Below are 26595 nucleotides of genomic sequence, written 5' to 3' on the forward strand. Positions count from 1 at the left end.
TCCTCAGGGCGGTAGCACCATATTCAGTTCAAGCCAGCTAGGAGTTCTCATATTTTCCTGTCTATAGACATTTCCAGGGTCAGAAATAAGGGAAGTTAGGAGAGGCAGCCATCTTTCTTTTGCAGGCACAAGCAAGTGGATGGCTTCCCGCTTGCCCCAAAACTTGATTATCCGGGGTAAAGCTAGGCTGCTGTATCTGGGCTGCACTAGATGGCAGCAATATATCCCTTTTCCTATTTGCCCCCAGTCAGGGTTTTTTCAAAACCGGTGTTGTGTATGTGGGTCAGGAAACAAGGATTATTTTGCTCAATGTTTCTCAGGGGAAAAGGCAGAGGATGTAGGGCTCAAAATGCAGCTTTGACTCACGTTCTTCAGGTTTGTGGTATTATGGTTCCCTTTCCTTCTGAGGGGAAGGGGCAGTGAGTATGGGAGGCTATGCAGGAACAGGAGACAGGAGGGTAAGGGAGCCTTTGGTGGGGCTTGGGCCCACTGCTGCTGGGGCAGGGAAGATGCTTTGTATGTGAACGTTGCCTTCTGAGAATTGTAGAACTTGTAGAATCAAAACTGAGTTTTTGAATAAACAAGGTTTATACTAATTGTGTTGGTAGTATCCTGGGTTGTCTTTTAAAGAATTTCTACAAAATTCAAAATATTTCTCTTTTTATAACATTCAGTATGTTTAGATTTGGCCTGATCCTGAAATCTAGGTTTGCTGATCTTTTCTAGTTCTGTTGAATTATCCTACTTAAATTTTAAATTTAGACCCTGATGAATTGTGGACATCCCAGTTGATGATTTATTCTATCCCAGACTGCTTCAAAAGGATGATTTTCATTTGGGAGTTAAAAAGACCTATTTAATATCAGAATGTTTTGAGTGTACAAGAATCTCAGAGGAAACAAGTTAATGAATACAACTATATTGATTTCTTCCAGATCCAGAACTGTGCTTTACTCCTTTACCTAATTCAATTATTAACACAACTACACTTTTTTCACCAGAAGGTAAGTTCCAGTAAACAGATGGGGAGATAATGATATAGCTCTGTCAAGATTATCAGGAGTATGTTTTACATTTTTAAATTACTTAATTTTCCATCCATATTTTAAATGTGTAATTGCTTGTTAGTACCATGGATGTTTGAACCATTGGCTTTTCATACATAAATGAAAGTCCCTAGAAGATTTGGCAATATACATATGCAATCAATCAATCCAGTCAATCAATCTTATCAAATTCCTTTATGTCAACTTGTAGTATCAGTCCCATAATTCAGTCACGAGGAACTTCTAGCACGCCAGACCAAATCCCTGGAAGATTTGGTAGTATATAGAAGTAATCAATCAATTTCCTTCAGCTCCTATATGTCCACTTGTAGCATCAGCAGTGAGGCAATGGCAGGAGGAGAAAGTACAGAAGAAGCTGTGTTGGTCACGCTAACAGATGTTGTCATTTATGCTCTTCTCTGGCCAGCAACTAGACATCCAGTTTAAATCCTTGAGCCAGCAGAAAAATGTATGTGCTTAAATTGCCAGTCCCAACACTGACAGAGTTGTGAGGCCTGCCTATGGTGCTGTCATTTTTGTTAAATGTAGGACAAGTTAAGGAAAGTGATTGATGGATTCCCTGGCTTCATTTCACCTCCCATCAAGTTTTACCTCCTGACAGGAAAATAACCCTCAGTCATTCTTCCTAAAGAGGAGTATGGCTGGGGCTGGGAGAACGTAGGCAGGTGCTTTGGGGTGGAAGGCTAACCATTTATTGAATTGTCCTACTAACAGATCATAGGTGTGCAAGTACTTTGTGTCCATAGCCGCTCAACCATGCTATTTCTGAACATGGTTTTAGTGCTGTTCTGAAAGAGCCCTAAGCCTGTGTTCCAAATTGGTCTCAGGTCTGTAGTAGAGGCATGGGGCACAGAGCTCCCAATGAGTCTTCTTGATGTAATACCTCCTCCACCACAATAATAAAAACAGTAAAAAGGGTGCCTACGTGAAACTCTTTGTTGCCAAAAGCTGCAGAAAATTCCTAACGCATCCAAGGGTGACAAAAGCAGCGGCAACACAAAGCAGGCTGAATTTGGCTTTCTCTTCCAATTTCAGTTGACTTTCTGTGCAGCAGAAAAAACTTGCTGTCTCTCAAGAGAGCAGCAGGTATGTTTGGAAACATCGGTTCAGCACTCTATTCAAGGATGCTACGCCCACCTTTCTAAGAAGCCCCTTATCAACTTTGGAAAGTGCCAGTGAGGCATCCTGCAGGCAGATTCCTCTGAGGAAGCCAGGGGTTTGTCTCTCTTGCAGCCCAAGCCGAAATAACATGGAGGCGGTTCTCAGCCCCAGAGGGGAGGGGGCATCTCAGCAGCCACCTTGTTGGTGGAGCGTGTCATATGCTACCCATGGCAAAACTGCTAGGAGAAGAGGGAAAACACGGTTTTAAAACTGGAACAGCTAAGGACAAGTTTAACCTGCCTTGGCAATGGGCTGGGGATGAAGAAAAGGCACTATCACAAAGATATTATTAAGAACATTTGCAGCACATGCATACAGGGCAAAAGCAATGGGGCCTTTATTTTAAAATTCCAGAATTGAGAGAAGTCGCTTGCCTTGTTACACCCTTCCTTCTTTCTATAGCATTTTGATGCAAGTTTTCAATCTATCTCCTGTAAGCCTTAAATTCACCAGGAGAGTGCAAACAAAGGAGAGGAAATTATAGAAGCAATGGCAGAGGGGAGATCTTGATGGACTTTAATAGTCAGGTGATTTCACTATTAGCAGAAGTAAGGATAGTGCTAGACAAAATGATTCACAGTCCTTATTGAGTTATAGCCAGCTATAGTAAAGATCAATCTTAGCTGTGCTCCATCTGAAGGACAATCTGTTAAGTATTTCTTAAAAATTGGGGGAAGAATCCAGTAATGTTGAGGATGTATTTGAATAATAATGGAAAAGCAGAGTGGGAAATTCAAGGTAGAGGAATCAGAAGGGAGAAAATATTGAGTTAGTAAGCTTGTCTTTTTCTAAAACCCAAAATGGCTGTGAGTAAATATTACAATATAAATAGAATAACAACAAAAAGTAAAAAAGCTGTTGTTAGGGCATATTTATACTGTAGTTGGGGGTCCATGAGGAAGAAACCAGGAAAGATAGAAAAAAATAAATCTCCAGTCTTTGTATTTATATTTGCATTTTAATACTTGTTTGCTGAGCTCTACTTGTAATTTCTTCCAGCTTCTGCATTTGCTTGTTTCAGTTCTTACAATCATCTTGATTCTCTGTCTGTGAAGATGCAGTTCCATCCTAATGACCACTCACTCTTGCTCAGATATCTTTTCTTTCCTACCATAGGAGGATATTTTTCAAAACTGGTTTTGCATTGTACATGGGGCAGTTGGTGAGGGAACAGGATTATCTTGCTAAGTTTCAGAAAACTTGCTGAATTTCTGTCATCAGATCATAGATTGGTGCAGTACAATTCTTTCATTTGTCCTGTATGTATTGTCCATATTTCATTAGATGATGAGTACCTCTTTTTCTTTTCCAGAAAATTGCAGAAATATTAGTGATCCAAGTTATGCAGACTACTATTATCCCCAGATAACAGGAGGTACTCTGCGCTGTATCTCGAGATGTGTCAAGGGCACTCAAGGTTCCATGAACTGCTTCAGTGGAGTTTGTCATGTCTCTGAAATTGGCCCTCAGTGCAAGTAAGTAGACAGAGGGAGTAGGAGTATCAGAGGAGTCCCTAGATCTAGGTTCATCAGCCCACCAACTACTTAAAACTTGAAATAGCTGCTAGTTATAATAGGGGCGTTCTCCCACCTTCCTGAAATTTTCTGCCTGCACAATCCCACATTTTCCTTAAACTTCATACAAAAGCTGTTATTAACATGGTTGTTATCAAAAATTATATTAAACCTGTAAAATTCTATGAAAAATGAAGAAAATAAGAAAAGCAGGCAAAATGACTTATTTGGAGTGCCAGAATGTGTACAATGAAAAGGGGGAGTTAGTATCCCCGTATAGTTTGGTTGATGTCCGAAAGGAGCTCTTTTGGACTACTGAATCCACCATAAAGTCTACAAAGCTAGAGGGATTTGGGGGACTGCAATACTTTAGGAATGAGTGAGTCATGAAATCATGAAATTCCCTGCATTTTAAAATGAGATAGCCTCAAGAAAATTTTGAAATGTTGTCTTCCTCTGATCTATGCAAGTATTTGGCACTTTATGATCCTGGGGGATTTCAGTCTCCATGCGTTGGGGGCTAAGGTAGGAGTTGCTCAGAATTTCATGGTTGTCATGACAATCATGGGACTCGTACAGGAAGCCACAAGGTTGCTCTGCTTTTTACCTTGTTTTATGATCCACATATGGAGAAAATTTCTGTCAGTCTTTGTCATGCACAGATTACTTTCTGATTACATGGAAGCTCACCACCACAACCAACTGCTGCAGCAAGGGAGGATCCATTAGAATGGTCTCCCCAAGGATCTATGGGTTTCCAACAAAAACTTGGAAAATTTCCCAATAACCATGCAGATATTTCCATGATGACTCTCTGAGTTCTGTAAGAAGGATTTGGTGAGAGTGTGGGAGGAAATTGCTCCCAAAAGGCATCTCCCTGTATGCAGACTCAGGGACATTTCATGGTTCAACACAAGAGATTCTTAGAGCACTGAAGACATAAAATTAAGAACCCACATGACCAAAGACGGGTATGAACCTTGAGTTCTGCTTCCACTGTGCAAGAAGGATGGTGTCACTACTTCTCTGATCATAGTGCATCAGCAGAGTGTCGTTCAGTGACATTGTTTAGGGCAACTCAGACTCTCTTGGGGGATGACAGATGAAAAGATCTGCCTCACAGCTCCTGCAAAAACAACATGTGAAGTTTGTGTACCAAATGTTGTTTCTCAAACACTCATACCTGGATTATAGCAATGCCCTTTACTTGGGGCTGTCTTTGGAGACTATTTAGAAAAAAGAACTGGTCCAAAATGCAGTGGAATGTTTTCTGATATAGGTAGTCCTTCGAATTGCTGTTGTAGAGTTAATCTGTGAACATGGAGGTGGCTCTGCAGTCCCAGTCTGGAAGCACAGAGTCTAGCACCATGGGGGGATTGGAAGTCCATTGTTACAATAACTGTGGGTGTTATTCTGTGATGCCACTCACAGTTTTCCATCAGTTTTTGTCAGCGCCAGTCTTCAAACCTGGTGGAGGCTTCACAGTGCAGGGCTTGCTAGCAGGTTCTGTCAGCAGCCGCAGCTTCTAATTCCTTTGGCTGGATGTCACAGTGGTGTAGGGTTTCCTTCACAGCGTATTTGTAGCGCTTAGGTGGACAACCTTGAGGTCTCTTTCCAGTCTCCAGTTCAGCATAGAGCAACTGGTGGGGCATATGGTGGTCATCCATTCTGATGACATGTCCCCCCCACTGCATCTGTGCTTTGATGATCAGGGACTCAATGCTGGTGGACTCTGCATTGGCAAGACCAATGCAGTGGGTCATTGGCAAGACTTCCAGGTTGGAGAGACAGTCTTGCCAAGGAATGCCAAGAATGGAGCGGAGAGCATGGATGTGAAATATCTCCAGTTGTTTGATGTGTCATCAGTACAGAATTCATGACTCACATCCATATAGGAGAGAAGGGATAACCACAGCTCTGTAGACTTTTGGCTTTGTGGAGATACAGATGTTGTGTTGATTGAGCCCTCTGGTATGCAGCTGCCCCAGAACCTGGCTGGCAGATCTTGGAATCAATTTTCTTGTCCAAAGATCCATTGCTCAAGATGATACTTCCCAATTATTTGAGACTGTTTATATTTATCAGCTGGGTATTGTCGAACAGTGATTTTTGGTTCTATGGGGCTGGCATTTGGCATGGGCTGATAAAGTACTTCAGTCTTGTTCAGGCTGATAGTCAGGCCAAACAGCATAGCAGCATCTGAAAATTTGTGAGATCACTGTCTTTGTGCCCAAGAGCACACAGTCATCAGCAAAGAGGATTTCTTGAATGACTGTATGAAGGCACTTGGTCCATGTGTTCAAGTAGCAAAGGTCAAAGAGAGAGCCGTCCAATCAGTATCTGATGTACATTCCCTCCTTCAAACCCTGGACAGCACGTGACAGCATGCAAGCAAAGAACAGATTGAACAGGACTGGGACTAGTACAGAGCCCTACTTCACCCCATTGGAAATGGCAAACGTAGCTGATGTATCGCCAGTGTAAAGGACCTATCCTGTCATTCTGTTGTGGAGCAGCTGAACCAACTTCACAAATTTCCTGGGGCATCCGTAACATCTCAGGATGATCCAGAGAGCCTCCCTGTTTACAGAGTCAAATGCCTTTGTCAGGTCAATTAAGACAGAGTAAAGAGGCTTGTTCTGCTTGATGCACTTCTCCTGGACTTGCCTTATGGCAAATACCATGTCTGCAGTACTCTGTACTGGACAAAAGCCACACTGTGCCTCTGGGAGGTTTGTTTCTGAGACAGTGACAAGTGTGTTGAGGAGAATGTGGGCAAAAATATTGCCTGCGATGGCAACAGTGAGATACCCCTGTAATTTCTGCAGTCTGATTTGCTTCCCTTGTTTGTATAGAGAGCCACAATGAGGACATTGCAGAAGTCATCAGGCATTTCCTTTGTGAACCAGATGTCTTCCAGGATGTCTTGGAATGCCTGTAAGGCATTTGGGTCTAGTGCTTTGTAGATCTCAGCAGGAATGCCATCCTGCCCTGGTGCTTTATTTGAATTCATCTGTGAGATCACTTTCTTGATCTCATCAGTAGAGAGTGGCAGTCTATGTCATCCAAAACTGGCTGCTGAGGAGTGTGCTGTAAGACATCAGGATCAACTGTGGACGGCCTATTGAGCAGGTTGGAAAAGTGTTCAGCCCAATGGTTTTTCAGTTGTTCCTGATCTTTGATGTGTTTTCTGATAAATCCAAGTTATTTCAGCAGAATCATGCACATGTTGCAAACGTGGCTTTGATCCCCAGTATATTTCTGTGTACAATTCAAAATGCTAGTTGGTGCCTATAAAGCTGTTTATGGTTTTGTTCCTCAGTTTCTACAAGACTGCTTCCTCCAAGCAGAATCTTCCCAATCTATGCACTCCCTTTGGAAATGTATGCCTGTGACTTGATCTCCCCAGATGGTTTGGATGCTGACAGCACAGCAGGAAGATTTTTCCATAGCTATCCCAACTCTGGAATTCTCTTTTTCTATTCTAAGAAGTTAGGCTGGCTCCCTCCTTACTAATGTTCTAAAACCAGGTGAAGACCATCCTCTTTCATCAGATACCAGAAGATAGGTTACAGGAATGTGACATCTATACAGTTCCTGATAGTTTTGGTTTGACGCCTATTGGTATTAAAGTATTTGGTTTTTATGTTTTTATGTTTTCATGTTTAATATATTTAATTATGTTTCATTATTTAATTTTATGATTTTTCAATGAAGTTTTACTATTGGGAGCTATGCAGAATCTTCTGAAATGGGTGGCATACAAATATTGTAAAATAAAAAAATAAAAGAGGGAGAGCTTTCTTTATCAATTCCTTTCTCTTTCTCATAGTTGCAATAATTTGGACATGTTCTGGTACCTGGATAGCTACTGCCAGTTAAGGATCCAGAAGAGTGCTCTGGGCCTTGGTCTTGCACTGACTGTGCTCCTTGTGATCAGTATCATCCTGATTGTGTTTCTTATCAGAGCCAAGCAGAAGAAGTCTTGGAACAGGTATGAAACCTAGGAAGTCTACTAGTCCAAAATAACCAAGGAGAACATAGATCCTTGTACCATCTGATTGAGAAGGATGCATAAATGTGAGAAGACCCAGAAACTCTTATAGAAGAAATTGTTATTCCTGGTTATTTAAGAGCAGATCTATACATTCTGTTTGGCGTATTACTAGTATGCCCCGTCTGTTGCTTCCTGAATGCAGCAATAGATGATGGCATCTTCTTCCCACTCCAGCTCATTGCAGATGCAACCCCTGCCCATGTTTTCCAGCTTTCTGACCTGAGCCATATTATGTCATTCAGAGACATCTCCCAGACACTGTTCCATTCTAGTAGTAGCCCCAGCTCTGACTGGCTGCAGTGCCTGACGTGTCCCCTCCCTTCCAACATCTGGTTGCTATCCTGTGCAGCCATTTAGCCCTGGATTGCCAGGCTGCAATGTTCTTCACATTTTAAAATAATCTTTCAGTTAATAAAACAATGGCCCATTGAATCAATGAATTAGTATCAACCCAAGAAATTCAGGTTCCTTGCAACCCGAATAACCACCCAGGGTCCCCTGTGTGTGGGAGATGGGCGGTGATAAAAATATGATACATAAATAAATAAAATAAAACCCTTACCTCTCCCAGTAGCCACCCTTTCAATTTCTGCCCAGGCTGGTTATAACATGGTCCTTTGTTTCTGTAAAGCAGAGCAGTGATGATACAATAAAGGGAAAAAAGAAAACCAAGTGGTCTGCTTTAGTGTCCAAGGGGGAAATGTGGGAAAGCTGTGTGTGTAGGAAGGCATCCATGTGTGCAAACATCTGGGAAAGCAAAGGAAAAGTACAGGGACTAGTAAGGAGGGAACAATCCCTAAAAGGAAAATGCAGGCACTGGTAGACTGGCCCATACAGAGGCCAGCCCAGTGAGGCTTGCCATCTTTGCAAGGATGAGAACGGTAAGCAGCAGGGAAACCCACTCAGGTCTTGCAGTGGCCATTGTCCGGACTGGGCAGCAGCCCAACCCTGTTGCCAACCCTCTATAGTGCAAAATTTCTGAAGCTGGCTTAAGAAACAGCTGGGAGCAGCATGGGAGAGAATCAGTCAGGGGCTGCAATGCAGAATTGCCCTAACAGGTGAAAGGCTACCATTATTAGAAAAGAAAATATTTGGTCACCTGCAGGTCAGTAGTGAAGAGAATCATTTGTATCATGAGAATAAGTTCTACCTTAGGTTGTTTACATTGATCTGTGTTTGTTCTTGCAGCTGGTCTGTTGATGCTGACATCTGGTATGGACAGGATACAGATGAAGAGTGGATACCTTCAGGGGGTCTGAACATTATGAATAAAGCATCAGTCTCCTCCTGGGATAGTAAGTATTCCTTCTGCCATGAGCAAGATGGCATCTGTGGCAAGCACAGGCAGAGTAGAAGATTGCTGTCTGAGGGTCTGGATTTTTTCTCCAAGCTTAGACTAAAAGTCTGCCATTTTGTTCCTAGAAAGACTGGAGATGGAGGGCAGGGGGCATATCATGATCATCCTAATGCTGTGGATTGTTTTTCTTTAGAACATCAAGACAGAAATAAAATGTTAAACCTATCACTTGACTCAGTAGATACTTCAGTGCAGGTATGTACAGCTAGATTTCTCTTCACATGAAACAGAAAATACATAACTGTCTAAGGGCACCATAGTCTGTATGATCATAAAACACGCTGGCTGGGAGGAATAGAATTTAGTTTCTCAGAGATGAATTAGTTAAGGCTGAAACTGGTGAATGAGCATCTAAATGAAGTCCTCTGGTATACTGGAACTTTAAAAAGATTTTGATTAGAAGTGGGGGTCCTTCAAGGATCTCTATTCAGACTCGCTCTTTTAAAATTGTTCATAAATGATCTGTCTTCAGGGATGAGTAGCTGAAGTGATCAACCTGCAGTTGATACCAAATTATTCAAGATGGCAAATGTAGGCTGAAGTAATGCCAGACAAGGACTATATTTTGGTGCTGAAGGGGTTAAAGTGAAAGTTTGAGTTGCAGATTAAAGCTGTTTTTCTAAGCGATTGTTATGACTTTCTGAGGAAATGTTATGGGAGAGAAGAGAATCTGCTTTGTGGGAGGTTTTTTTGCTGAGAAGTCTGAATTTTTAAGGGGGGCAGTTGGGCTGTTTGATTTTTGCAAGAAAAATGCCTTGGGTTTAATTGGGAGGTATGCAAATAATCTGGTTTATTTCGAAGCAGGGTAGGAATTCATGTAATGTGTAATTGGATTGATTATGAGGTGATTACAATTTTATTTCTTTTTAATGGCTTGGATTAAGATTTAATGCATCTTTTTTTAAAGGTTTGTTTGATTTGTAAGGTTCATAAGGTATCTATAAGATATAATAATTGCTTGGTTTTTAGGTTTAATGGGGTTAAGATTGTTGTAGTATTACTAATTATAAAAGCAGGCAATTTATGTTTTTATAATTTGATTTTTATTATAGTGGATAGAAATATAGAGAATAGTTGTAGAAAGGAAATAATTAAATGGATGTTGTTTTAAGGGGGAGGAAAGTTGTTCTAGAAATATATACAATATATATCTGTATATATACTCTGTGTGTTTGTGTGTGTGTGTGTATTCTTTTTATAAGGGGAAGTAGCAAGTGTATTCATGATTTGTATATGTACTAATGGAAGGATTTATAGAAATAATGTGATCTTGGTTTGATATAGAGTAAGGGATTGATTATAGAAATTGCTGTATATTCTTGCTGTTGAAAGTTAGAAGTCACCTTTCTATGTAATCTTTAAAATTCTTTTTTCTTGTGTTTCACACTATTTTAGTTCTTCTTTTGTAGTTTTTTGCTTTTTTGTAGTTTTTATTTTTGTCTTGAACTTAATAAAAATTTCATTAAAAAATATGGCAAAACGTAAAATGGAAATTTATTTATTACAATTGCTTTTATGCCACTTCAGTCATGTGACTCTAAGTGGCTTAAAGTATAATGTAGAATACCTATAATACGATACAATAAAATGTATCAAAGTTCTATAGCAACAAAAGTAATAATAAATACAACCAATGAAAATTAAGTATAACCACAACATATGCCATCATATATGGTAACATCAAACAACCAGATTCATCTCAATTCAGGTGCATTTCTCATACTTGCCTTATGCAGATGCAGATCTAAAAAGCCCCATTTTAAAAGATTTTTTCTGAATAGTAAGAACGAGGAGGCAGTTCTTATATCTGGTGGAAGAGCATCCACAGCTGGGGGCTCCTGCAGAGAATGCTCACTTCCAAGACTCCATGCACAGGGCAGGGACTCTCCATAGGCCTGGCTTGGGTGGGCACATTCTGGTTGGAGCAGGTGGTTGTGAAGGTAGCCAGGTCCCAAGCCATGTAGGACTTTAAAGGGGATCACTAGCCCCTTGAACTGCATCCAGAAACAAACCACCAATTGATGCAGCTTGTGCAATATTGCTGTTATATGACACTACAAGGCACAGTAGTTTGGTTAACATGCAGGCCATTGGACTTTGTGCTATTTGCAGTTTCTGGGTGGTCTCATAGACAGCACATTGCAGTAGCCCACTTGGGAGGGTAACAAGAGCAGGTGTGACTGTTAACAACACAGTTTGGAAGAGCTCCCAAAGAATCTCCCTGAAGTGGATGAGCAGGCTCATCTCTGGAAGCTCTTTATATTCATTTCATGTTTTGTCACTTATAGTAATATAAAAAAATCCTTCCTTTGTGTGTATGCTGAGAGGTCTGAGTTGTGCTGCAGATCAGGAAAGAGATCCTGGGGTTGTAGTGGATGGCACAGAGAAAGCCACAGTCTAATTGAGTGCTTCTAAACCTTGGCAACTTTAAGACACGTGGACTTCAACTCCCAGAATTCCTCAGCCAGAATTCCCCAGCCAGTTGAAGTCCACATGTCTTGAAGTTGCCAAGGTTGCAAAACACCGATCTAGTGTATGGCATTTTTCTGATTCACCTGATAGCACTTAGACCCCACCTTTCAAGCAGACCTCCTGAGCAGCAAGGATCCGTTCCTCTATTGCTGCCTGGGAATAGAAAATTTCAGAACCTCTGACCAGACTACTGGTTACACGTTAATTCATTTAGGCTGCATATTATTTTAAGAGTTAATATCCTAATGCCATCCTTTGTCTTGAAGGCACATTAGACTATAAATTTATACTTCTTTTTTGCAGTTGCATTTCCAGAAGCCAGTAGTAACAACTGACTGTTGATCTCACCCTGGGACATATCCTGGATCTTCCTCTTGAGTAGCTGAGATGAATGGCTAAACTGACATCCTGACAATTGAACCAAATATCCACCTATGGTCTGGACAGTCTGATGAGTGGCAGTGATAAAGTTTACCTTCCCAGTTGTCTTAGGTCTTAAATTGTCAATTTGTTAATGAACCAAAGAAACAATTGAAAAAGATATTGAGTACAGCAATCAATTAAGAACATTAAAATTGCTTCTATAAACAATGTTATATTATATTTCATTGTAGAGGAAAGGAATTTATAGTTGCTTCTTCAATATGATTTAGATCTCTCTGATCTGGATATATATTGTTCTCAAAGTTGTTGCTGCATGATAAGGTAGACTGATTTGCTTCTGCTGAAACACTGTATCAACCTTAATATAATTAGGGAATTAGAATAATCCTCCGGCAAATGTTTGATAAAAAAACAAATTGAGCCCCAGGTTTTCGTGCTTCTTCTGTTATTTTAAATAAATAAATAAATATGTAATTAATTAAATATTTAAATTAAAATAAATTATTTTATTTATTAAGTTAAAATTAATTAATTAATTAATTAAAGAAATTAAAGAGCCAGTTTGGCGTAGCGGTTAAGATGCCGGCCTAGAAACCAGGAGACTGAGTTCTAGGCCTCCCTTAGGCATGAAAGCCAGCTGGGTGACTTTGGGCCAGTCACTCTCTCTCAGCCCAACCCACCTCACAGGGTTGTTGTTGTGGGGAAAATAGGAGGAGTATTAGGTATGTTTGCCACCTTGAGTTTATTTATACACACACACACATATACATACAATAATAAATATAAATATAAATATTATTAGATAATAAAAATCTAATAATGATTACATTGGAAATCTACACTTTCTAATAGATTTTCATAGGGATGGTTGGGAGAAGAACTGGCAGCTTTAAAGACATGAGTGAAATTGTCTTCATTCTAGCTTAGTTTTCAAAGCCGGGTGGTTTCCAGGTGGGTTGGACCATAACTTTGATCTTAGCCCATCAGCATGGCTATATCTGAATTTCAGAGCTAATAAAGGATTGTCTTGGCAAATCAACTGCAGCACTAACAGAAGTCTGGTTGTTTGGAGTCTGGCTCTCAGCTAAGTATTTGGTACCTGTAATATATAAATATAACTCAGACAAAAATAACATATTAATTGTATATAACTAAGGCTTAATATTCCATAAAGTTTGGTTATATTAACTGGATATTGTTAATGTTAATAATATATGTTGTATATACTATATTTGTTATTTGCATCAAAAATATATGTATATACTGTATACAGGAATAAAACTTTAAAAATGAAGTGTAGCAATGTTTGTGGAATAATACACATAAAAGATAAGTGACACTGAACACAAAAGAAACCCAATTTTAAAAATAAATCAACCATTTGGAGAGAAGTTGATTTATTGTATAGCAGCTGTTGGTTCTATGGAAATTGCAGCTTTTCTCCTTCTCTTCCTTTTTAGCAGGAATTCAATAGATGATTTTGAGGAATTCAGTTTATTTGACATCAGTAAGATGTTCTGGATAGGCACAGTTGACTGTATGAACAATAACATTTAAACATTTTCTTTTCCTCTTACTGTCATGTTATAAACCTAGATAGATTATTTCAATGCAGATTTCAAAGCAGTAGTATTCATGTAATATAATTAAAATTACAAACATTCTAGTATTTGGAAAGCTAAACATATTGAAGATAAAAGAGAAAAGTAAAATTCTATCAGTATTAATTGCAGTTTAGGATATCAGTATTACAGATGTAAGATTATTTGACTATTCACGCAAAGTTAACATAAAAAAGAACTGCTGCAATTCACACCAGAGTATTAGTTATATAATAATAGTTTCAGTCTTGAACTAATTGCCTAATATTAAGATCTCCTTTGTATTGTTGCTTAGTGTGTGTGTGTGTTTATATATTGATAAAAGGAAATAAGAGGTAAATGAAGGAAATTTAACAAAAATTAAAATACCTAAAAAGAAGGAAAAAAAAGAAAAAGTAGTAGTAGCAGTAGTAGTAATAATAACAATAGAAAAACTATTGATTTCTGACTCCCCCATTTTTGTATATTTGCTGATTTGCAATATTTGTAAGCATTCAGACCCCCTTAAAAGACATACTTTAAGTGGTTGTATTTACTACATGATGTGTTGTAATTTCTCCCTCAAACGTTTTTCATGTTGAAAATAATTACAGAAAGAAAAATGTAATTACATATGCAGATATGGTTCACTCAGAGTCTATGTGCAAATTAAAAACAAAGCAAAAACTATTTAGTGAAGGCTGGGATATACCATGGTTGATGTATTTACAAATAGCTGGAAGGATAAAACTAGATCTCAAAAAGGAAGGAGGGATATTTAGGAAAAAAACCCAGAATTTGAAACTTCCATACAAAATCAGCAACACCTTTTAGGGCGTATACATATAAACTCTTGCTTATATATGATACAGAGACAGAACAAACAAAAACCTGTATGGCAGTTATAATACGAGAAGAATTATGGACTAAATCTATAAACCTTACACCAACTTACAGCTTAAAAGGAAAATTGGTACAAAATGTTTTATAAATGGTATGCAGGTAGTCCTCAACTTGCGACCACAATTGGGACTGGAATTTCTGTTGCTAAGCAATGCAGTCGTAAAGCAAGATGTCATGTAACCACATTGCTTAGCGACTGCAATCCCGGCAATTTCTCTTGCCATCATTAAGCAAATTTTACTGGTTGTTAGCTGAGCACCCATCCTAATCCAAGCCATTCTGGGCTTGGGCCCTCCCAGCCCCGAGCCTCAGCAAGGTAAGGGACTGCCTCCAATTCCCCGCTCCCCCCCCTCCAGCAATATCTGCTCTTTGGCCACTCTGCACCCTGCCTTGCAGGGTGACAAGCAGCCCCAGAACCATGTGGCTCTGGAACTGCAAGAAGCCCCTGAGCCATAGCGCAACGTGAAGCCACAGCCACCCCTGGAAGCCGCAGCTGCCCCACCTGTTCTCCTCATAGCACCTTGGAAAAGAGAGCGCAGCTCACCACATGGAGGAAACATTTGCAGAAGCTGGGTTTGAAAACGAGGCAGCAGAGGGAGCTGGGCAAACAAATGCTTGCTGGTGCTTCCTGGCCGCTGCAGCATTAAATTTGAAACGAAACCACAGCTGTTCTTATTAGGTATAATCTGAGATAAGGTAGATAACCTTTAATTATAGTCATAGACCAGTACAAGTAAAATACATCACACGTGTCCGATAAAAATTCTCAGCTAAGCAAAAGAAATGCAATCCATGTCGAAAATTAGTTGTTGTTGTTGTTTATTCGTTTAGTCACTTCCGACTCTTGGTGACTTCATGGACCAGCCTACGCCAGAGCTTCCTGTCGGCTGTCAACACCCCCAGCTCCCCCAGGGACGAGTCCGTCACCTCTAGAATATCATCCATCCATCTTGCCCTTGGTCGGCCCCTCTTCCTTTTGCCTTCCACTCTTCCTAGCATCAGCATCTTCTCCAGGGTGTCCTGTCTTCTCATTATGTGGCCAAAGTATTTCAGTTTTGCCTTTCGAAAATTAGTTAAACAGGGTAATTATCATGTATGTATAAAATCAAAAGCGCAGCCTGTACAGCAGCATATTAGTACTCTGAAAATTGGAACATCCTATAATTATGAATTATTAACTGTTAAAATTAAGTGTTACTATCTAAAACTTTTCAGTACATAGTTATATATACAAAAAAAAATAAAATATCTAGAATAAGTTTTTCACTAAGTTGCGACTGTTGGCATTTCTTTGTTTTTTGCAAGGACCAAGCCACTAGGTTACCATGGTAATTGAGTACTTTCTTAAGTATCGGCAGGGTGAAGAGGTCAAACTTAATTGTCCTCAGTTTGGGTGTTAAAAGCTGCATTGCCTGGGAGAGGAACCTGCCTGGACTGTTTAGTTTCACTTTTGTAGCTTTCCAGCACAGCCTCTCTTCCCAGTCCTCTCTGAGTGCGTGTGAATGCACAGCTTGAAAATATGTTTTTGTGCTTTCTGTAAATATATTTATTTTTATAGAAATGCCTGGTGTGTGATTTTTTTCTGATCTCTCGGGCTAAACGCTTTCCAGCACTCTGACAGCGACAACTCTTAAGAGCTGCTGTGCTGTTCTGACGCCGAATATCTCCAGATTCTGCTCCTCATTGAGTGACTACAGTTACAGCACAGGTAGCAAGATTCTGCTCAGCAGCTCTTAAGAGTCGTCACTGTCAAAGTGCTGGAAAGCGTTTGGCCCGAGAGATCAGAAAAAGATCACACACCAGGCATTTCTATAAAAATAAATATATTTACAGAAAGCACAAAAACATATTTTCAAGCTGTGCATTCACACACGCTCAGAGAGGACTGGGAAGAGAGGCTACAAAAGTGAAAACTAAAACAAGTCCAGGCAAGTTCCTCCCCCAGGCAATGCAGCTATTAACTCCAAAACTGAGGACAATTAAATTCGACCTCTTCACCCTGCCGATACTTAAGAAAGTACTCAATTACCATGGTAACCTAATGGCTTGGTCTGTGCAAAAACAAAGAAATGCCAACAAATTTTTCATTTAAATGTCTGGCATAGAGTTTCCCCAGGACTGATAACAAACTAATTGGTCTATAATTGACAGAGTCTTCCATTTTCTCCTTCTTATATAGGGGAATTATTATAGCCCTATTCCAGCCAAAGGGGATTAGACCAGAACTATCTATTACAGTAAATAGGGCCCCACCAATCTAGGTTTTGTTTAAGGAGTTCAATGGGTATATTATCCTGGCCGGGAGCCTTACCAGATTTCACATTTGAAATTAAGGTCAAGAAGCTCTTCTTCTGACACTGGGTGCCACCATGGAAGGGTGAGTAGCTTTGATCTGAAGCTGTTTGCTATATTCACAATAGGCTGCCTGTACTCCATAAAATTGATTTGAAATATTTTTTCCAGGTCTTAGATGGTATACAGTACAGCAATCTGGGAATCTGGGACTGAGGGAGCAGTGAAAGACCTGGAAATTAAATTCCAAACGGTTTTAGAATCTTTGTACAGAGAAGCATTGCAGAAAAACTTTTTGACAATTTGGAATGGCCCTTCAGGCATACAACTTTGAAGATGAATTCTAGTTCAGACTTTCTTACATGGATACAGTATTTATAAAGAACAAGAAACCAAGATAATAGTACATGGTTTTCTATCAGAAGGCTGTACTATAATGAATGGAACAAGACAAGGTTGTTCCCTCTTTCCTTCCTTTGCTATTGGCAAAGAAGATACATCAAGAAAATAAAGTTTCAGGAATTAAATTAGCAAATGAAGTACATAAACTGAAACTATACACTGATAATGTTATTCAGCCAAAGGACTCTTTAGAATTGATCATGGAACATACGGAGTAGTATAGTTTGGAGTCAGGATATCAAGGACATCCTGACTCCAACAAGGATAATATCCAAATGTTGACATGGAAGAAGAAAATGTTGACAGGCTGAAGAAGAAAAGCAATTTTTGCAGCAAATAATGGGACTTAATAATAAAGGGGTAAATACCTGGGGATTTTCTTGACAAAAAAATAGTAAGACCTAATTAAAAATAATTATTTACAGAACTGGAAAAATATAATGGCAGATGCTTTAATGATGGAGAAAGTTAACACTGTCTTGGTTAGGCAGAATTGTCAGTTTGGTCTAGTGGTTAAGGCATCGGGCTAGAAACCAGGAGACTGGGAATTCTAGTCCCACCTTAGGCACAAAAGCCAGCTGGGTGACCTTGGGCCAGTCACTCTCTCTCAGCCCAACTCACCTCACAGGGTTGTTGTTGTGGGGAAAATAGGAGGAGGAAGGAGAATTAGGTATGCTTGCTTCCTTGAGTTATTTATAAAAAATAAAGATGGGATAGAAAACAAATAGATAAATAAAATTAGGCTGCAGTTAAGGCTCCCTTTTCTCTTTGAAATTCTCCTAGCAAGCAGAAACCACACTAAGACGAGGAATAGGTCTCTAGTGTTTTATTACTGGTACATTAGACAGAAAATCCTAACAAACTGAAGAAGCGTGAGAAAACCCATACAGATAAACCCCAAAAGTCAAGGCGGGTCTGTTCTGTGTCTCTTTGAATGAGAGCTCAAATTCTCGCTATTATGCATGCATTTTCCCCACTGGATAGCCCCCCCCCCCCCGCTCACCATCAGAACTCATGACAGAAATGATTCCAATAAAAATTGAAAATAAAGTATTAAATGACTGGCAGAGACAAGAAACAAACTTCATATGATTGAATACAAAACTGAGGATTAAATTTAAGATATTACAGGATTTGAAAGAATGAGGTGGCCAGGCTGTACCAAACTTCAAGCTATCAAAATAGCTGTTTAACTTGGATTACAGACTGGATTATATCATTTTATGGTTGGATTTCTTCTACTGACGGTACAGGACTTCCAGATGAAATGATACAAATAGAAACACACAACTTGTAAGAGATCATTCAATAGTAAGAGGCATATTAAAGTTTTGGAAAAGAATCAGTCCAGATTTATCACCTCTTGCTTAGTTATGGATTTATCATCTCTTGCTTCATTTTTATGAAGAATGTGCAAAGAAATTTGTCCAATGAAGAGACAACAAATCATACAGACAGCAAGATCTAATTATTAATAAGAAGGAGATGAAATATTTTGAGACTATTCAGAATGGACAGGACCACCTGATTAGTTTCAATAGTGTATCTTCAATTAAGTAAAATGGTTTTAAAAAATTACAAAAACAAGCAGAGATTTGACTAAATTTGAACATCTTGTATCTTAAAATTCAGAGGATTTGCTGGGCCTTATTTATAAGTTGATAGTTAAAAATGACTCAAAACTGATCAAGTTAAAGATTGTATGATTAAATGGATGCAGAATTTAAACAGAATAATTGATATGCAGCAGTAGGAGTTTCAGTGGAAGACAGATATTAAATTTATGATGAACATTATATTTAGAGGAAAGTGGTATAAGATGTTTTGCTGATCGTATATTACTCTAGTACTGATTACTAAAATTGACAGTACATTTTTTAAAACTTGGTGGAAATGTTAAAATCAAGTTGAATCATTCTTCTATATTTTGTGGCAATGTCGTAAAGCTTAAAAAATTTGGAAAATGATTTATAAGACAATGACACAAATTCTAAAAGTTGAATTACCTTTTCAACCTGCCATGTTTTTATTAAATATTACTAAACATTACATCCCCACAAAGTATATTGAATTAGCCTTATATATGGTAATTGGTGCAAGAATATCCAATGTTTCTTGCTGGAAAGTACAAATAAATCCCTCTGTAGAAGAATGGCAAATCAAGTTGTAGATGTAATGATTGCCTACTCTAATAGACAGACTCACAAGCAGGAACTTAATGATATCTGATTTATTAAAGAATAGTATGCAAATACAGAGAAAGCTGAGAATGAGCAAAAGCGCACCAAATACAAACTAAAAACCCTCAGCTCAAATGTAATCCCTCCCCTCGCCCTGCCATTGCAAACTCCCCCCCCCCCAGGTGCTGGTAACCGTTTCTGCTGATGTCCTGGGAAAGGAACCTTGAACACACGAGATAACCCAAACACATTCCAATCCAGCTACTAACATATAACAATCCCATGAGATGGAATCCTCCTCCCCTCCCAGACGAAACACGCATCAGCCAAATGACATGCGAAACATTACAATGTACCGGCAACATTGGAACGGTGAACATGACATGCCGCCCCCCCCCCAACACTAAGGAGCAGGTTTCAGAGGATAAGATAGATGAAAGTGTCAAACTAAAAGAGGAGATTGTACATCACGGGCAGACACCCACTCAGGGTGGGGAAAGTGTTTCCAATGAATAAGGTACTGCAGGGTGCCAAGTAGTCGGCGAGAATCAAGGACCTCCTTCACCTCAAAATGTTGCTGTCTGTCAATCATGATCGGAGCAGGAGGTGGGGGTTGTGGATGCCAATGATCTGAGTGGTTGACAGGCTTGAGTAAGCTGCAATGAAAAACAGGATGTAAATGTTTCAGATTGTGTGGCAAATCCAGTTTAAACGTGACAGGGTTCACAACTCCCACAATGGGAAAAGGACCAACAAACTTAGGAGCTAACTTTTTCGAGACCTTATCACCAACTTTAAAAGCAGGTTGAAGGACTCGCCGCTTATCAGCGTGCAGTTTATAGACAGATTGGGCATCAGTCAACGCCTGCCGAATCACTGGCCACGAATCAGCCAGTTGAGCAGCCCAATCAGAAGCGGAGCAGGGCTGTGTGGGGGGTTGAGGCAACTCAGGAATGGGAACAAAATCCCGTCCAAAAACAACATGAAAAGGGGTGTGCCCTGTGCTCTGATGGACGGCGTTGTTATAAGCCACCTCAGCAAAAGGTAGCAGATCAACCCAATTATCCTGCTGATAGTTGACAAATGCCCTCAAAAATTGCTCCAGGGTTGAATTAAGAGCCTCCGTAGATCCGTCAGTCTCCGGATGCGACGCAGTGGACAATGCCTGCTTGGTGCCCACAAGCTTCAAAAATGCCTTCCAAAAGTGAGAAGTGAACTGTGTCCCGTGGTCGGTGACCATGCGGGAGGGGCTACCGTGAATCCGGTAGATGTGGATTAGAAAAAGGCGGGCCAATTGCTGAGCAGACGGAATAGAAGCACATGGAATTAAATGGGCTTGCTTAGAAAAGTAGTCCTTTACAACCCAAATCACAGTCTTTCTCTGACTAGGAGGCAAATCCACAATGAAGTCCATGGAAACCTCCTCCCAAGGACGGGAGGGGCTGGCCACCGGCTGCAGCAGCCCTTGTGGTTTACCCCCCTTCCGTTTTGACATGGCACAGACAGGACAAGAAGCAACATAACTTTTTACATCACGTCTCAATGTGGGCCACCAAAATTGGCAGCGTACCAGATGCAAGGTTTTGACAAACCCAAAATGACCAGCCACTTTATCATCATGAGACCTAATCAAAATTTTCCTTCGCAAACTGTCAGGGACGTAGAGGCGGTTTTGCTTCCAAACTAAGCCTCTGTCAAATGTAACATTGTCTCTATTCGCTTGCAACCAAGTATCAGATTTCACCTCTAGCAGAAACTGTTGTTGCAATTGCGAGGGAATTAGCGTCCTTCCCCCAGCCGGTGAAACTGAAGCTGCGGGCAGCTGCGCACAAGTTTGACTGCATGTGACAGCTTGCAACCCCAATTGGAGTTCTGTCCACACGGTACCCACAACATCAGGCGCCTGGACCAAATCCTGGGGTAGACGGGAAAGCGCATCAGCTAGGAAGTTTTTCTTGCCCGGAATGAATTTTAACTTAAAGTCAAAGCGACTGAAAAATTGAGCCCAGTGGATCTGCTTAGGACTGAGCTTATGGGGCGTGCTGAGCGCTTCCAAATTTTTATGGTCAGTCCAAACCTCAAAAGGACATTTAGCCCCCTCTAAGAGGTGGCGCCATGCCTCCAAAGCAGCCTTGACTGCAAAAGCTTCTTTCTCCCAAACATGCCATCGCCTTTCCGTCGGAAAATTTTCAGGACAGATACGCACACGACTTCAGGCGGTGATCAGCATCCGCTTGCAGTAAGAGTGCTCCAACTGAGAAATCGGAAGCATCCACTTGAACCACAAAGGGTTTAGTGGGATCAGGGTGTTGAAGAATGGGTTCAGCAGTGAACAGGCTTTTAAGTTTGTCGAAAGTCAACTGGCATTCAGGTGTCCAATTGAGCAATGCCCCCGGGTTCTTTACCTTACGTGTGTCCCCCAACCCCTTCGTACGTAACAAGTCAGTGAGAGGCAATGCAATTTCTGCAAACCCCTGGATGAATTGGCGGTAATAGTTGGAAAACCCAAGAAAACTTTGGAGCTGCCTGCGGGTATGCAGGCGCTCCCACCCCAAAATAGCTTGAATCTTCGCAGGATCCATTTCAATGCCCTTGTCAGAGATCCTGTACCCCAGGTAGTCAAGCTGAGTCTGATGAAATTCACACTTAGAAAGCTTAGCATAAAGCTCAGCCTTTCTCAGTTTGCTAAGCACCTGTTTCACCAAGCGCTCATGTTCCTCCTCCGTTTCAGTATAAATCAAAACATCATCCAAATAGACCAGTACACCCTTGAACAAATGTTCATGTAACACTTCATTGATCAATTGCATGAACACCCCTGGTGCCCCCGCCAACCCAAAAGGCAAAACTTTATACTGAAAAGAACCCAGTGGACAATTGAAAGCAGTCTTCCATTCATCCCCCTCCTGTATGCGGATACGGAAATAGGCTTCCCGCAAATCCAGCTTAGAGAAGATTTTCCCCTTAGCCAGATGTGCTAACATGTCTTTTATTAAGGGCAGAGGATATTTGTTTAATATCGAGACCACATTTAATCCGCGGTAATCTGTACAAAGTCTCAATGTCCCATCCTTCTTCGCTCGAAACAAAATGGGGGTGCCCACTGGCGAATTTGCTGGTTCAATAAAACCCCTGGCCAAGTTTTTGTCCACAAACTCCCTCAACGCCGCCAGTTCCTTTTGCGTCATGGCATAGATTTTTGGTTTGGGCAGTTGAGTGTCGGGGACCAACTCTATCGCACAGTCAGTTTTTCGATGGGGTGGGAGTTGGTCTGCTTCTTTCTCACCAAACACATCTGCAAAGCCTTGGTATTGCTCTGGCAAGCCCTCCAGTGGTGTGACAGCAAAATGCAGGGTTGCTGCCGCCGCCCTCCCCACTGCAGCCTCCGGAGCGTCCTCCTCCCCAGGGGCTTGATAGAAACCATCCCCAAAAGTCAAAGTCCTGTGTACCCAATTTATACAGGGGTTTTGTTGGACCAACCAAGGAATCCCCAGAATGACTAAGGGATGCCCCACAGGCGCCACCACAAACGGCAGCTCCTCACGGTGGCTGCCCATTTGCAACGCCACCATGCCCGTGTAATGGGTGACCGGTTTCCCCCCCGCCGTAGAACCATCCAGCTGGGTGAAAATCATGGGACGTTGCAGTGGAAAGCTGGGTAACTCCAAAGCAGCCACCACGTCAGGGTGCATCAAGCAATGCGAACACCCTGAATCGATCAATGCCCAAACTTCAACGGTTCTTGTGCGGGAGCCTAACTTCACTTTAACGGTCAGTGTGGGATAGTTGGCACTCACTGAAATATGTTTGCGCCCATCCTCCACCACCTGCCCACAGGCGCTCTTTAGAGCAGGTGGCTGGCGTTTCCTGCTGGCTGGTGTACATCAGGCTCCCCCTCGCACCCGAAGTAAGAAACCTCCTCCACTTCAGTTTCAGCCATGGCTGCCTTCATTTTCCTGGGTAGGGAGGGAGATTTCCCCGCCGGCTTCCCTGAACGATCATCGGTCTTGCCCTTCGGGCATGCCACCGCTCGGTGACCTTCCTTCCCACATTGGAGGTGCTCCCTCTCCTTTCGCATAGCGGCGCTCCCTCTCCTCCTCCCAGGCATGTTGACTGGACTTTCCAGTGGGCGCAGCAGTACGGGAACCCTTGCTGAGCCCGGAATATCTCATCACCTTCCTGTGAGCGAAGGTTTCATGGGCATGCTCAGCCTTCCCTGCCAGCTGTATCCATTCATACAGGGTATCTGGGTCATCCCTGCCGAGTGACCACCTCAGGACCTCCGTATTCAGACCATCCTTAAAAAGTTCTATTAATGTAGATTGGGACCAATCCTCCACCTTCCCAGCCAGAGCCTTAAATTCCAGAGCGTAGTCTGCCACTGATCGTGGCCCCTGGCAAAGCTCCCTCAGCACCCGTTTTGCTCTTTCTTTAGCTAACGGGTCTTCAAAGTGTAATTTCAACGCCCACAGGAATTCTTTGAACTCCTCCAGCTCAGGGGCATCCGATTGACATAACTTCACAAACCAATCGGCAGCCCGCCCCTTGAGCTTAGTGGCAATGGCATTAATCTTGGCTCTTTTGGAACGAAAATACAGTTCCCATTCATCCATATAACTCCTTGCATTGGTAAGGAAGAACGATAGCTTAGTTGGATCTCCATCAAATTTAACGGTAAAGTCCTTAACCCCCACTCCGGGCGGTCCCTTTGCCACAGCTGGGTGGTCAGGCTTCCTTTTAGCTCCCAGGGATCTCCGCTCTGGAGGAGGGGACCTTGAAATTCTCACCCTCGGAGCCCTTGCTTCCTCTCTGTGCTGGGTCCTACTCCTTTCCTCCGGGGAAGGTGGGGGCAAAGAAGGAGTTGAATGCCTATTACTAGACTCCTCTCTCCTCCTCTCCTGGGGACCCCAGTCCATGGACATTTTCTGAAACATAAATTCTAGTGACTCCAATTTGGCCTCCACCAGTTTTATATGGTCAGGGGTTTGGGAATCCTCCTTTCCCTCCTGCCTCACCACGGTTGGGGACATCGGGTATCGCTGCTTCCAAGACGTTTTGGACATCCCTGGTAGGGATCCCTGTGTTTCATCCCAGGTGATCAGCTCGCCTGGCGACTCACCGGCAGGTTCAGGGGCGCTTTTACCTCCAACCTCCTCCTAGGCTGGAGCTCGACCCCTCTCGAACTTCTGAGAGTTCTCGAGGAGGGACTCTCTCTGTTCTTATCACCGTGGAGTCGGGTTCCCCCTCGCTCGATTCCTCGCTTTCCATGGTTTGGGGATTTGGTTTGCTCATCACTAGCACTTCTCCCTCACAAAATAAATCTGGAAAGGGGCTAACGGAACATTTTTTGAGATTCTCAGCTTTATGTAATGATTGCCTACTCTAATAGACTCAGACTCACAAGCAGGAACTTAATGATATCTGATTTATTAAAGAATAGTATGCAAATACAGAGAAAGCTGAGAATGAGCAAAAGCACGCCAAATACAAACTAAAAACCCTCAGCTCAAACGTAATCCCTCCCCTCGCCCTGCCGTTGCAAACTCCCCCCACCCCCAGGTGCTGGTAACTGTTTCTGCTGATGTCCTGGGAAAGAAACCTTGAACACACGAGATAACCCAAACACATTCCAATCCAGCTGCTAACATATAACAATCCCACGAGATGGAATCCTCCTCCCCTCCCAGATGAAACACGCATCAGCCAAATGACATGCGAAACGTTACGATGTACCGGCAACATTGGAACAGTGAACATGACAGTAGAAGTATGCCATGATGTTTCAAATAGCTTCTCATTTGAAAAGCAAACCTCAGAATTTAACTCAACATGGAAACCATTTTGGACTGTAATTTCATACATGAGCTTGTACTGCATCGAAAATTTGGGTTTCTCTTAACATAAAGTCTTAATATTTAACTCCTCAGTGAACTGTTAAATAAGGATAGGTCTTTTACCAAATAAAAAAAAATCAAGAGTCTGATAGCCCTTTTTCTGTCTAACAAAATATAATTAAAAAGCATAAGCTTTCATGAGCTGCAGCTCACTTCATCAGATGCATATGTAGGATTTACATTGGGGTGAAGTGGAGGGGAAAGGCAGCGGAAAATAGGTTGGTTATGCAGATGCCAGTTACACGTGAGACAGATTACAAGTACAGTAATTAACCATAGTAACATGTTAAAAACCCATTGTGTTTGTTGAGACCCTCTGAGATTGTCTGAAACCATTTGATGGATTGGAGTTCAACAATTTCTCACTCAATGGTATTGTTGGGGTGTTTCCATGTAGATGTGATCCTGTATGACTCCTGGCAGATACATGGTCAAGTCCCAGTGATTTTCTTGACAACATCTCTCAGAAGAGATTTCCTATTGCCTTCTTCTTCCTAGGGCTGAGGGAGGGACTGGCCCAAGGTCACCCAGCTGGTTTCCTACCTAAGGCAGGACTACAGCAGAAGTCACAGCCTCCCTGTTCTAACCCAGTGCCATTAACCACTACTATACAATATTCCTATCACAGTAATTTTTTTTAATCCGTTCAATTGTGTCCAATTCTTGGACACTGCCTGGACAAGTCCCTGAAGTTTAGAAACATCCCGGCCAATTTTCATTTCTCTTGATTTTCGTCAGTTTTATTACGTTTTGTCATGATCACCATTGCGATGCTTGTGACATCGCAACGGCTCGCATGACAATACAAGGAAATGGGTCTCTGGCGGATTAGGCAAAGGCAACTAAGAAACACAAAGAACCAACAGCAGGTGCGAGGAAACTAAGTAATGACCGAGACCGGCAGACCGGGAAACAAAAGATACAAAGTAGCCAATGGGTAATTGACTAATAACAGGAGAGGCGCGCCCGGGCTTTCGAAGAATTAAGAGCCTGATCGCCCGGCAATGGATCGTTACCGCACAGGAAGGCGATCGAGGCGATGCCCGGGGCGCAGGGGGGCTGCACGACCTCACACCTGGCAGGAACGAAACCGTTGGGACTCGTGGGATGCACCTGGGATGATGTGGGGTGGAGCGCTGACTGGCACGGGCTATTTAAATCCCGTTCCGGCACGCTCCCCTCACTCTCAGCTTTCTAAAGGCATGCATTCTATTCCCAAATAAAACCAGAACCTAAGCCTACTCTAGCATCTGTGTTTTTATTGGGTCTCAGGCAGAGCCTGACACATTTTTTCTTTTAAATTTCTTTTTCCTTTTAAGTGTATTAAGTGGG

At 41.7% G+C, this 26595-nt stretch overlaps 1 protein-coding gene across 2 annotated transcripts in view; it reads left to right on the plus strand.

Annotated features, from left to right (window-relative positions):
• LOC134495204 (mucin-3A-like) overlaps positions 1-26595 on the plus strand; it is a 97184-nt gene that overhangs the window by 1091 nt on the left and 69498 nt on the right. Inside the window, exons 3-8 of one of the 2 annotated variants that reach the window (XM_063300446.1) lie at positions 936-1004; positions 3541-3703; positions 7575-7736; positions 8988-9094; positions 9290-9351; positions 11932-12219. In XM_063300446.1, coding sequence (XP_063156516.1) covers positions 936-1004; positions 3541-3703; positions 7575-7736; positions 8988-9094; positions 9290-9351; positions 11932-11970 — 602 coding nt within the window. In that variant the 3' untranslated portion in view covers positions 11971-12219. Of the gene's footprint in view, positions 1-935; positions 1005-3540; positions 3704-7574; positions 7737-8987; positions 9095-9289; positions 9352-11931; positions 12220-26595 lie in introns of those variants that run through there. The other variant, XM_063300444.1, reaches the window with a different exon arrangement.

The sequence above is a fragment of the Candoia aspera genome, chromosome 4 (assembly GCF_035149785.1).
Source record: "Candoia aspera isolate rCanAsp1 chromosome 4, rCanAsp1.hap2, whole genome shotgun sequence".
In the NCBI taxonomy this organism is placed as follows: domain Eukaryota; kingdom Metazoa; phylum Chordata; class Lepidosauria; order Squamata; family Boidae; genus Candoia; species Candoia aspera.